The sequence below is a fragment of the Ictalurus punctatus genome, chromosome 24, assembly GCF_001660625.3.
Source record: "Ictalurus punctatus breed USDA103 chromosome 24, Coco_2.0, whole genome shotgun sequence".
Classification (NCBI taxonomy): domain Eukaryota; kingdom Metazoa; phylum Chordata; class Actinopteri; order Siluriformes; family Ictaluridae; genus Ictalurus; species Ictalurus punctatus.
The window spans coordinates 10,560,807-10,573,075 of NC_030439.2; the positions used below are offsets into that span (position 1 = coordinate 10,560,807).

General features: G+C 36.9%; 1 protein-coding gene across 1 annotated transcript; it reads left to right on the plus strand.

The window, feature by feature from the left end:
• The first annotated feature begins 1,042 nt into the window (after positions 1-1,042).
• tmem106bb (transmembrane protein 106Bb) lies at positions 1,043-8,667 on the plus strand. Its single transcript, NM_001200838.1, is given in 8 exon segments — positions 1,043-1,085; positions 3,459-3,703; positions 4,618-4,681; positions 5,559-5,718; positions 5,894-6,034; positions 6,206-6,255; positions 8,025-8,078; positions 8,202-8,667. Coding segments are annotated over 7 exon segments (804 nt in total). The 5' UTR covers positions 1,043-1,085; positions 3,459-3,498; the 3' UTR covers positions 8,332-8,667.
• Positions 8,668-12,269: the final 3,602 nt, after the last annotated feature.

Sequence of the window (12,269 nt, forward strand, 5' to 3'; positions counted from 1 at the left end):
TGGACTGGATCTATTTGTCCTCTTAGAGGAAAGTGTCACTGCATATCAATACAAAGTTATTCTGACTGCTCACCTTTACCCTATAAAACATTTCTCTTCTGATGGGAGTGCTCTCTTCCAGCTTAAGAGTGTCTCCATCCACAGGACACGAAGGCTCACCGAATAGTTTGATGAGGAGGAAAATAGTGTGAATGATATGCTTTGGTCTGCAGTAGGGCTGGGTAATATCGATATCGATAATATTGATATCGGGATAAATGATTATGTGATACACTTTTCTGAGATATTACTGGTATGGTGATTTTTTAATTTTTAATTTTTATTTTATTTATTTATTTTTTAAAAACATTTTTAATAATTACAAATTAAAGGGTACTGAATGGATGCCATTGATTTTACATAGTTAAAAAAATATCTTCTTTGTCTTTGTAGGCATAAGAGAAAAGCATCATCAAACTGAGTTTAATGGGTTTTTTTTTTCAAATATTTTACTGCTGTTTACACAGTTTGTTAGCTAAGTTATATATTGTGATACACATCATGTATCATAGAAATGCTCTCAAGTATCATCATATGACATTTTTGACATATCGCCCAGCCCTAGTCTGCAGTAGTTGACTTATTATTTTAGATAAATTTGAGATATATTTAGATATTTTTTGATAAATTCTATTCTATTACCTTCTGTACATTGCATAGACCCTTACATAGGTGTACATAGCATCTGCACCATGTCTATTCTTCCTTAAGCTTATTATATCTTCTATATATTTTTCTTACTTAATTCTTTTTATCACGTGTCACATTATTATTATTATTATTATTATTATTATTATTATTATTATTATTATTCACTTACCATAATAAATTCCTTGTGTGTGAGAGCTGCACACTTGGCAGTAAAGCCCTTTTTGATTCAGATTCTGATAACTACACTTTCTACCGTGTTATTTAACGCACTTCCAGTGGGGGGCAGTGCTGCTCCTCGGACTGACCTGCCATAAACCACATGAAGAAGAAACAGCCGTCACTCAATAAACAGGTTTTGGAACAGAGGGGAGTTTCACAGGAAATAACTAAAGCGGGTAAGGAAATAAAACATTGGTATTAAAATAAAATAGTGGTTGAATACTGCAAGTTATGTTGCATCCAGGTGGATGCTTTTGTCTTACAGCTGACTAATACGAGCTAAATCTCGCTAACAATCCAGCTAGCGTAGTAAAGCACTTCAGTCAAGTTAATTTATACAACCATTAGCTGTCTTTAAAATGTTAGCCAGATTATAGCTTGATTATTTATTAAATTATTTATGTTTTAGACGTGTAACAGTAAGAGTTAAATATTTCCCTTCCAAAACATACTGCAGCTTGGCTTGTTGTCATCATGTTGTGATCAAAAACTAGAACGTGCTGTTGGCTGCGTCCCAAATAGCTTAATCCCAAATAGCTCCATTCCCACAATATATGTGCACTAATTCTATTAACACACAGTGGCTTTACAGTGTAGCTATCTAGGGTCGGTCTTGTAGAATAGGGAGCCGTCTGGGAATCGGTCGTTGTCCCAGCATAATTAGACTAGCGAGTTTCACACTCTGGGTAATTTACCGTGTTCTTCTGGTTTGTTGTATTTTACGGTAGGTAAAATTCAAACAAACAAACAAATAAATAAATAAACACGTACATGAGCTTCAACTCAAATAACATTAGTGAGCTAAAGTGGTTTATTTATATCTAACATCTCAGTGAAGTATTGTACCTGTGCTGTTCATGCAGTCATTAGTCTAATCAGGATTGTGGCACTCTTTGGATGAATATTTCTGAATGTTTGGTAGATATACATATAGTTTGTTAGCATACATGGCCTATATTGTAGTTATATATCATGGTTGAAAGTTCACTTCCATTTTTGCCTGATACTCAATTTGTATTGAATTTGGAAAGATATCTTCTATCTTTACCCTTTCTCCTACTTTCCCAACATTAGTCCTGGAGTAACCCCAGTCCTGGACATTTTTTTTTTCTTTTGTGTTTTCTCTGTATAAACACAAACACTTCAGCTCAGGAAGCGGCGTTTGTTGGAATCAAAGTGTGCAGGACAGGACAGGGAGGCGTCCAGAGTTAACAAACAGATGTATGAGTGGGTCATGTCCAGCTGTGTTGCCGTATCTTTTACACACGGTGTACAGTTCTTTTAGATATATTTACCGACTGTCCACCTTGTAAGTGTACAGTTAAAGGATATATGTTGCGTTATCATCCTCTAACCTGGACAGTATGGTGTAGCGCTGTGGCCTCACAGCTCCTGGGTCTCTGGTTCGATCCTGAGCTTACTGTCTGTACTGAGTTTAACATGTCCATGTGGGTGTCTCTCTGGGTTTTTCTGTTTCCTCACACTTCCCTAAACATGGCCATATGCAGAATTTCCCCCAAGTTGTGGAAAATTATGTGCATGGTGTCCTATTCAAAGATTTAGCCCCTCCTTGCACACGGTGTTCCCGAGATAGGCTTTGACTTTTCACTGCGACTCTGACCAGGATAAAGCGGGTATTGAAGATGCATGAATAAATCCTCCAGCCCTTTATCAGTATTAATTTCTAATCCCAGGACTGATCTTCGCTGGAGCTTTTTGTTTAGGCGCTTATTCATAACATAGCAGTGACATTAAGGTGTTTAAAATCTCCTCATACAAAGCATCACAAGTGGTTCACCATGCCACTCAAATTATATCAGTGTTGCTGCTGATGTCATCTCTTTTTATTAATGGATGGCGTAGAGGATTGCTAACGATTTGTAGCTTATCTACAGATGGACTACAGCCAATAATTGTGACCTAATAAATTCTGGAGGTACCTGATGGAATTGGCAATTAGTGTGTAGGCAGGTGTATCTTAAAAAAAAAAAAAAAAGAAGTATTCAGTGAGCGTATACAACTTCCACAATGACATATTAAAATATGATTCTATTGAAATATTCTGTGAACAAACTGAAAGACCTAAGAGCTGCTGCATTGGTCCCTGTAGGTGGAGTTGTAGAAAGGGCTAAATTCCACTGGCGCCACTATGAGTATTTCATTACAGTATCTTGGATGCAATTGAATGTCGTGTGTTAAATATAAATATTAATAGGCAAGTGGATTTTTGCTGTGATAAAATGTAATCTATAAGGAGATATTTTGATTGCAGTGGGATTAATGTCTTTGTGCTCTTACTGGAAATGTTTTTTTCTTTTTCTTGTTTAAACTTGAAATCTTTGCTGATCATGAGTCAAATTACCATAATTTCTCTCTGTGTAATAAGGATGAGGTAAAAAAATAAAGTTTAGTGTACTACATTGAACTAGGTTTACACTGGCTGAAACAACACAAGGCAGCATTTGGTGAGCAGGCCTTGAGTTGTGACACATGTGGCCTATTTGATTTGATTGCTGTATTATTGAGATATTATTTCTTGTGCGTTTTAGTTCTGAGGGAAAGCGTAGCTCTAAAAGGCCAGGTGTGATCATGGGGAAGGCACTTTCCCACCTGTCCAAGCAGACATGTCATGAGGAGTGCCACGCCACCCTGACCTCTGGCCCTGAGTATAACCGCATGCCAAGTGAGGATGTCAAGGGTGGTGGGGATGTCTCTCAGTTCCCCTACGTGGAGTTTACTGGCAGGGACAGTGTCACCTGCCCAACATGCCAAGGCACTGGAAGAATCCCACGAGGTAAATGTTACATCATTCAAATAAAAACAAGGCACACGTTACCTCCACAAACTAGGTAGCAGTCCTTTACATAATACAGTCAGTCTGTACAGGCTTTTTTTGTGGAACAAAATGCATGAAATTATTTTGCACATTCATTTGCTGTGAAGTTTGTTGGTAAATGAGACCTTTTAGCTGTACACATGTTCGACGTATGTGAATCGATGAGGGCTTTGGCTGAATGTGCGTTGTGATGAAGTCACATGATGCATCTCGGCCCAAATCTGCCGTAATTTGGAAAAATTACCAAAGCTCAATCTAATTAAAAACCTGTAGGAGATTTTGGTTGATGACCATCATCATCAAGATACCAATTGAAGGAATATCTTTTGGAAGAATAGTGTTTCTCCTCCAATACAGATGCAGAGACTTGCCTTGTGGTGGTCCATTACCTTACTGCTATTTGAGATCAGACACAGAAAAGGATGGATATTGTGACAGTGTTTTCACTCAACATTCAGTTTGTTTGTAGGAAGATGGAATTATTTTCACTCTTGGCTTTATAAGGGTTGAGCTCTGAGATTACTGTGACATTTGACAGCATTTTAACATGCTTTATGCCTATTTTTACATTTTATCTTGTCATAAGAAAAGAATGTGAAATTCGAGTGGTGTTTCATCAGTCAGTTAACTGTAATAACAGATACGGATTAGTCAGTTCCTGACCATGAATAATAATCAGCCCACAACCTTCAGAAAACTCCTATAGTACAGCTAATGCTATACAGTAGGAGGGACACTCAGGTACTTAACCGGGATAGGGATGGAACTTGATTTGGATTAGTATCTCCACTGTGTCTACCGCAATGTCAAATGAAAAATTGCTATAAAAGACTATGAAATGGTCGACTTACTGAAAGATTTTTTTCTTGCAGGTCAGGAAAATCAGCTGGTGGCGTTGATTCCATACAGCGACCAGAGGCTGAGGCCAAGGAGAACGTAAGCACAGACTAGCTGTAATGATCATACTCTATGAACTATGTTAGCTAGAAGTATGAAGCATGTCAAGTATGTTTTATGAAATTTAAATACTCCTAGAGAACTCCTTGCTTGTCATTTGGATGCCACCGTTACAAGTACTAAGGAAAGACAGATAAAAATAGAGTACTAATAATATAAATACAATTAAATGAATTAATTTCTACAGTGTTCGCTGTAGATGAGCTAATCAGCGTAGGACTCTGGAATGATTGACAGTTGTGCAGGTGTTTTGAACTTTCCAAAATTTCCTCCATCTCTCATTAGTGTCTTGTTTTCCTTTGATTTGTGTCCTTGCTTTCTGTCCTGGTAAATGGAGAATGTTCTGAGTTCATAAATATGAAACAAAATAAAGTACACCCCATTGAAATTTCTTTTTTTTTTTTTTTTTAGGCTGAAAGGGAAAAGGGGGGGGGGGGGGGGGGGTTAAGGTGACCGACAAAGAAGTGTCACATCCAAACTTTACAAATAATTTTCATAGTAATGATACTGAGTAAGTGATTAAAGTGCCATTTGTTCTGCTCTGTCAGTCAGATGCATTCAAACAGCACGGTGAAGCCCATAGCAGTAGAAAATGTTCGTAGATCAGTTTAAAAATAATACATATTTTATGGCATAGATATGTAGTCTTAGTTCTGTTTTATGGGCAACTTTTATATTATTCCGAATTATCTTTTTTTATCTGCATGTATCACCCAAATCAAGCATCTAAAAATGTAATGCAAAGATTAATTGCATTTTTAAATTAAAGCTAATGTATTAATTCATATTCTACTTATGTATTTTGTTTACGATTTAAAACAGCTCTTTAATGATCATCATCGTGTATGTTTTATAGAAAGCTATATGTGTCAGCCTCGGTCATCGTTTGCCTGCTGCTCTCAGGCCTGGCAGTGTTTTTCCTGTTTCCACGCTCCATTGATGTGACCTATGTTGGGGTGAAGTCTGTATATGTCACCTACGACCAGGCCAAGCACATTGTGTATCTCAATATTACTGTAAGCACACATCACCATTTCAGCTTAATCTTTACAAAAGCAGCTCTAGAAAGCTCACATTTGTGTGAAAATGTGCGTTCCAGTGGCATTTTTAAAGCAAGAACTGAATGTGATGTATAAGTAATAAAGAGGAAATTTCACATTTCTTAACAACGTATTATGGTTTCTTTTATAGAACACGCTGAATATTACAAACAACAATTACTACTCGGTGGACGTGGCCAACATCACAGCTCAGGTGCAGTTCTCCAAGACTGTGATTGGAAAAACCCGTGTTAGCAATATTACCACCATCGGCCCACTTGACATGAAGCAGGTAGGCCTTTTACGTAGAATTTTAGATTGATAAATTATATTTATCAAGTTAAGCAGTATCGTTTAATATTATCTAGACTTATCACAACACATCACTTACTCGCTACATCTCAATCTGGTTTTAAAATTCAGGATTAAGATGCTGTATACTGATGTTGCCTCTGTGTTTCAGATTGATTACATGGTGCCTACCATTATAGCTGATGAAATGAGTTACATGTAGTAAGTATGCTTTCAATTTGTACATACAAACGCACCAAGACTTACACACACTTTCACACAGCACAGTTTACATACTCTTGGTTCTTATTACTGTGTGTTGTTACCTGGATGATCAGCGACTGTTTTTATGTTTTGTGAGAGTTGTTCATGAGTCCCTTGTTTGTCCTGAGCAGTTAAACTGCCCACTATTCATCAGAAAAATCCTCCAGGACCTGCACACTCTGGTTTTCCAGCACTGTCTGCATATTTGATCCCTTTCCGGCAGCGGCTATTTGATGATGAGATCCATCTTTTCACTCTGAGGACAACTGAGGGCCTTGTACACAACTATTACAAAAGGTGCAAACATCCACTGATGCTCAGTAAAGTAACGCATTAAGAGCCAGGGGGCAGGGGTGTTAGCTGAACTGTTAATCATCTGGGGCTGAGCCCAGATTCTTCTCCATTGAAAAAACTAAAACAAAACTTTTTCAAATGTATTTGTAAATAAACTATTTGCATGCCCAGGCCAGGTTACACCCCTGCGGGGTGTGTGTGTAAACTTTTGAACAGGATGATTATTATAAATTATTATTTCGTCTTCTAAGGGAACATGTAAATATCTTATGTAGCTTTTGAAGGGCAATACTAAATGGGGGGAAAAATCTCTTTAAACAAAATAGTAATTTACACCAATCATCCTGTTTAAAAGTTTACATCCCCTGGCTTTTAAAGTAGTGTGTTGCTTTCTTGAGTATCAGTGAATGTTTGCACCTTTTGTAATAGTTTTGTATTCCAGTCGTTGATCATCCAGATAATAACACCCACTATTAAAAATCAAGCGTATGTAAACTTTTGAGCTGGTTCATTTGTGTAAATTCATTTATTATTGTGTCTTGTGGACTTTATGTAAACATCTGTTATGTGAATTATCTTATTCAGGACAATACAAAATAAAAAAAACAAAATGCAATTTACAATCCCTCCTTTAAAAAAAAAAAAAAAAAGATTAACGTTGGCAGATTCTGTAAGGGGTACGTAAGTGTATGAGCAGGTAGGTATTACCCTGTAGTAATACCTACAAGTACAATGACTATCCACTGATAGGATACTTCACATTCACAATCACCATAGCGACCATGGCAAACCAGAGGAGCTTAATCGTCTTGTTGTGTTCCTGTCAGATTTCACAAATTTACTATTTTTTCCGTCTGTTTTTTGTTGCAGTCTTCTTGATACAATGTAAGACATGTTACAGCGTAAACTAAACTTGTAATGCAAGTATCTTTAGCCCAACCTTGACCTAGCAGTCTAGCCTTCGATAATCACTAAGCAAGGTTTTTCATTGGTCTATGCACTTTAGTACTTCAAATATTCAAATTTACTTGTGAATGAGTGGTGTAATTTCAGTTAAATGTGTTTTATACACCATCAGTCCTGAAAAGAACTGTAAATCGTTTGGTGGGTTGTTTAAATGGTTTAATGCAACAATAGGTAATAAATGTTAATAATAAATATTTTTAATTATTTTAAGGAACCTGCCCAATTTAACTGCCCAAGATGGAACACTGTCTTTAACACAGCACACGGGTTAAGACGCATCAGAATCATACTACTACCTTTTCTTCACAGCTCATATTCCAATAATTTCCTTTAGCTGGATATACATTTCTATTTCTCAAACATGCACATGTGAACATTCAGCTAGTCAGTGATTTAATACACCTCTTGTAGCCCGGCCCACTCTAGGCCAGCAAAGCTAACTTTTCCCAACCTTGTTTATTTTTCAGTGAGTACTGTACCATGCAGACTATCAAAGTGCACAACATTGTAGTCATGATGCAGTGAGTATTTCACCGTAAATGCCTAGATATTCCCTGAAGTGAATGAGAAGCGCAAGTGACTCTAATCATTTTCTTTAGTGAATCACAGGGATAACATTTCATGTTTTGACTCTTGCTTTGCAGGGTCACGGTCACCACGGTGTATTTCGGCCACGCTGAGCAGGTCTCTCAGGAGATGTACCAGTATGTGGACTGTGGAGGAAACACAACATCGCTGCATGAGTACAATCTAAGAACTCCTGCCTCAGATTAATGCTCAAGCTGGGGGTACGCTGTGTTTATCCCTTTTCCCTGCAATCACCAAGTCCGTTATATTTTGTCAAATTGCTAGATTCCATTACATACAATTGTTGAATAACAAGGGTGTTTCAAAAATCATGAGTAATGCACTTTATTTTCCAATCTCCCAAGACCTCTGTATTCTTAGTGTGTAGTGCAAATAAGACAACTGAAAAACCACTCACAGGTGTATATTTACATACTCTTTTAATGTTTGACAAAAACACTTTAGTTGGAGACACTGCTACACTAAAACTTGAAAGCTGTCTGCTTAATATCTAAGCTTCTGTATTAAAAAACCATGCACCTTGAATACTTCTCTGTTCTGATGTAGATTAACATTCATGAATATCCTGATGCTAATAGGTCCTGCATGTTTTTGAGATCTGTTTGAGTATGTGCAGCATAGTTGCTATATACTAAGTAAAATTATTTACTAGAAGTTTGGTTTATATCCTGGCATTTGCAGACCCTCATCTGCTGCATCTCAGCCTGCAGTGGATATTGTTGTTCTCTAGGGGTTGAAGGTTTGCACTTTGGATCTCTTTTTCAGCTTGCTAACAAATTTGCTTTATTTGTCTCAGTTTTTGAGCTGTCAGAGATGTAATTTACCTTGAAACACACATTTGTAAAAAACACAGTTAATGAAAGAGGAAATGCGTCTGGAAAAATGAACCAAGTAATTACACTGTCAGTGTTTGAATTTATGCTCAACCATTCCAAAGGAAAATTTCACATGCGTTAAAGTATATACTGGCTGTGATGAATCCATATATCACATTTAGAAAGCTATTTCTAAACCTAGTAAGCCAGTTGCGTTGAACGTGATGAATTGTCATTTTTAACATTGTACATGAAATGTTAATAACACTTTTAATCAAACTTGTATGAAAGCTTCTAGTACAAACATTATTAACCAAAACTAAATAACTGAATATTAATTAAGTTGATATAGTGTGTTATGTATGAAACATGTGTTTAAGGTCTGTTAACCTACAGTCGCCACTGAAAGTATTGGAACAACAAGGCCAATTCAGTTGTTTTCGCTATACATGGAAGACATTTGAGTTTGAGATCAGAAGATGCATATGAGAAGATAGATCAGAATTTCACCATTCATTTCATCATATCTACATGTAGTTGTGTTAAACAACTTAGAACATGGCACCTTTTGTGTGAACCCACTCATTCTATCAAGTGATCAAATATTGGAAAATGTGACTTCTATTTGTTTCCTGCTGCCCAGGTGTGTCATGTTAAATTGATTTTTAAAAAAATTAACAGCTCTGAATGTCTACTCATGGTTTGAGCCCTAGGTTTTACCTGTGAAAAACCAACATGAAGATCAGACCAATGTGAGGACCAGAGTCATTTCGAAGCTGAGAAAAGAGGGAAAATCTAACAGAGCCATTGCACAAGCACTCGGCATAGCCATTACAACAATTTGGAATGTCCTGAAAAAGAAAGAAACCACTGGTGTACTAACAACCAGACAAGGAACAGATTGGGTAAAGAAAACAACAGTTGATGACAGAAACATTGTGAGAGCTATGAAAAAATCCCCCAAAACAACAATTAGTGACATCACTAACATCACCCCTGCACCTCCACCGGGCAGGGGTGAATATGCAATCTACTGTTTGAAGAAGACTTCAAGTGCAGAAATATAGAGGCCATACCACAAGATGCAAACCACTCATAAGCAGTAAGAATTGGAAAGCCATATTGGAATTTGCAAAGAAATTCAGAGATGAGCCACAAAAGTTCTTGAACCATAATTAACCTCTACCAAAGTGATGGAAAGGCCAAAGTGTGGAGCTCAGAGAAACATCAGTCAAGTATGGTGGAGGTAGTGTCATGGCTTGGGCTTGCGTGGCTGCTTCTGGAACGGGCTGTCTAATCTTTACTGATGATGTAACTCATGATGGTAGCAGGAGAATGAATTCAGTTTACATAGAAGCACATTCCATCTAATTGGGAGGAACTTCATCCTGCAGCAAGACAATGACCCGAACAGCACTGACAACCCAACAAAGGACTTCATCGGGGCGAAGTGGAAAGTTTTAATCCTGCCAAGTCAATCGCCTACTGAAGGGAGAAACACCCCAAAACGAACAACAACTGAAAGAAGCTGCATTATAAGCCTGAAAAAGCAACTCGAAAGAAAATGTAACTTTTTTTTGATGTCATTGGCTGGATGTCAACCAGCTGGATGCTGTTTTATATATAGTATAAAATATTTGACTATCAGTTCCTATACTTTTGTTCACCTAAACATTGGGTGGTCTCCAACCAAAGATGCCATGTTTTAAGTTGGTTAACACATCTAGATGTAAACATCAGGAAATTAAAGCTGAAATTCTGATCTGTCATCTCATAGTTTCTCAAACCCAAATATCTTCAATGTATAATGAAAAAAATGGAATTAGCCTTTTTGTTCCAATACTTTCTGATGGGACTGTAAGTGTTTTTATTTTTGTTTTTAACACTAAAGTGGTTCACGATTCGATATTTATCACTGAACCCACTGAATATTTGTTTCAAGGTCATATTTTTGTCTATTTAAAGTCTTTGCACTCATCTGCTAAGGATCATGATTTTCGTATCTAACATCAGCAAAATATACAGCAGACAAATGGCCGAAGGTGTCATTATATTTAACAGTTGTGTCTGACAGTGTGTGAAGTTTATAACCATTATCGTGTTGTTTTAGCTTAAGCTTTGTTTGCAGAGTTTTAACAAAGAGATAATAGTTCTAGATGCTGAAAGTATCGTGTAATAAAAAGACTTGTAAATAAATAGTGCACTAATAGTTTTGGTACATGTTCATCTGAAGCATATTTTCTTGGCTTGAATAAAGGTCTAAATCCTCTTATGTCTTCTTTAATCAGTTTTGCTTGTGTGTGCTAATGGACCACAGATACTGCAGGGACAGTCGTGTGGTTTACTTATGGTAAGACGGCAGATTTATGACTTTCAAGCTGGAACAGTTTAATTTACTACAAGATTAAGGCTGCTGTGCCTTAGTCATGAAGGCTGGAGTGCAAGAGAGACAGTAAAAATTATAATATCATTATACATAACATGCTTTCTTCTGAGCACTGGTAATAGACAATACACAAACTACTATTTATGAAAATATACTATTAAGCAAAAGCATGAAAGATAAAATCTGATACCTTTAAACAGAAAAATAATGTAACAGTGCTACAGGCTAAGTTTATAATGTAACCTTCATTGGCTCTTATTAGCATGCTTTTATGAAACATGCGGGTCATTGTTGCTGCATATCATGACATGATGTAATATAAACCACACTGTCATTTCTAAATTGCATTGATTCAAAACACACACAGAGAGTATATTCCAGTTTCCATCAATGCTAGTGATAAGATAATATGTGCTTTATAAGATCATAAAAACGTTGTTCAAAGTGTCGCTTGCTCTGCCATGACACAGTGAACTTTGCTCTGCAATGTTGTTAATTTAACCTCTGATTATGTAGAGCCTGTTCAGGGGGATGATGCAGAACGAGTGCTTGAAAAATGAACCCTCATTTTTTTATTTGTTGGTTAAAAATAAGTTAAATAAGTTAAAAATGAAATGATTTGGTATATTAATGATAGGTCAGATAGGTCTGTTAACTACGGGTGGGCATTATGGCATAAATATCTCATCACGATACTTGAAGATGTCTTCAAGTAGTGAAGGAATGTGTGAAGGAATGTGTAATTATGTGTGTGCATGTGACTGAGACCCCTTCCATGGTGTATTCTTGCCTCCATTTGGTGTTCCAAGGATAGGCTCCAGATCCACTTTGTTCAGGATGACGTGGTTACTGATGAATGAATGTTATACACAGACCTTCAACTTTGCTTCCCTTGATGATAAAACCCATCTCACTGCCGTTTG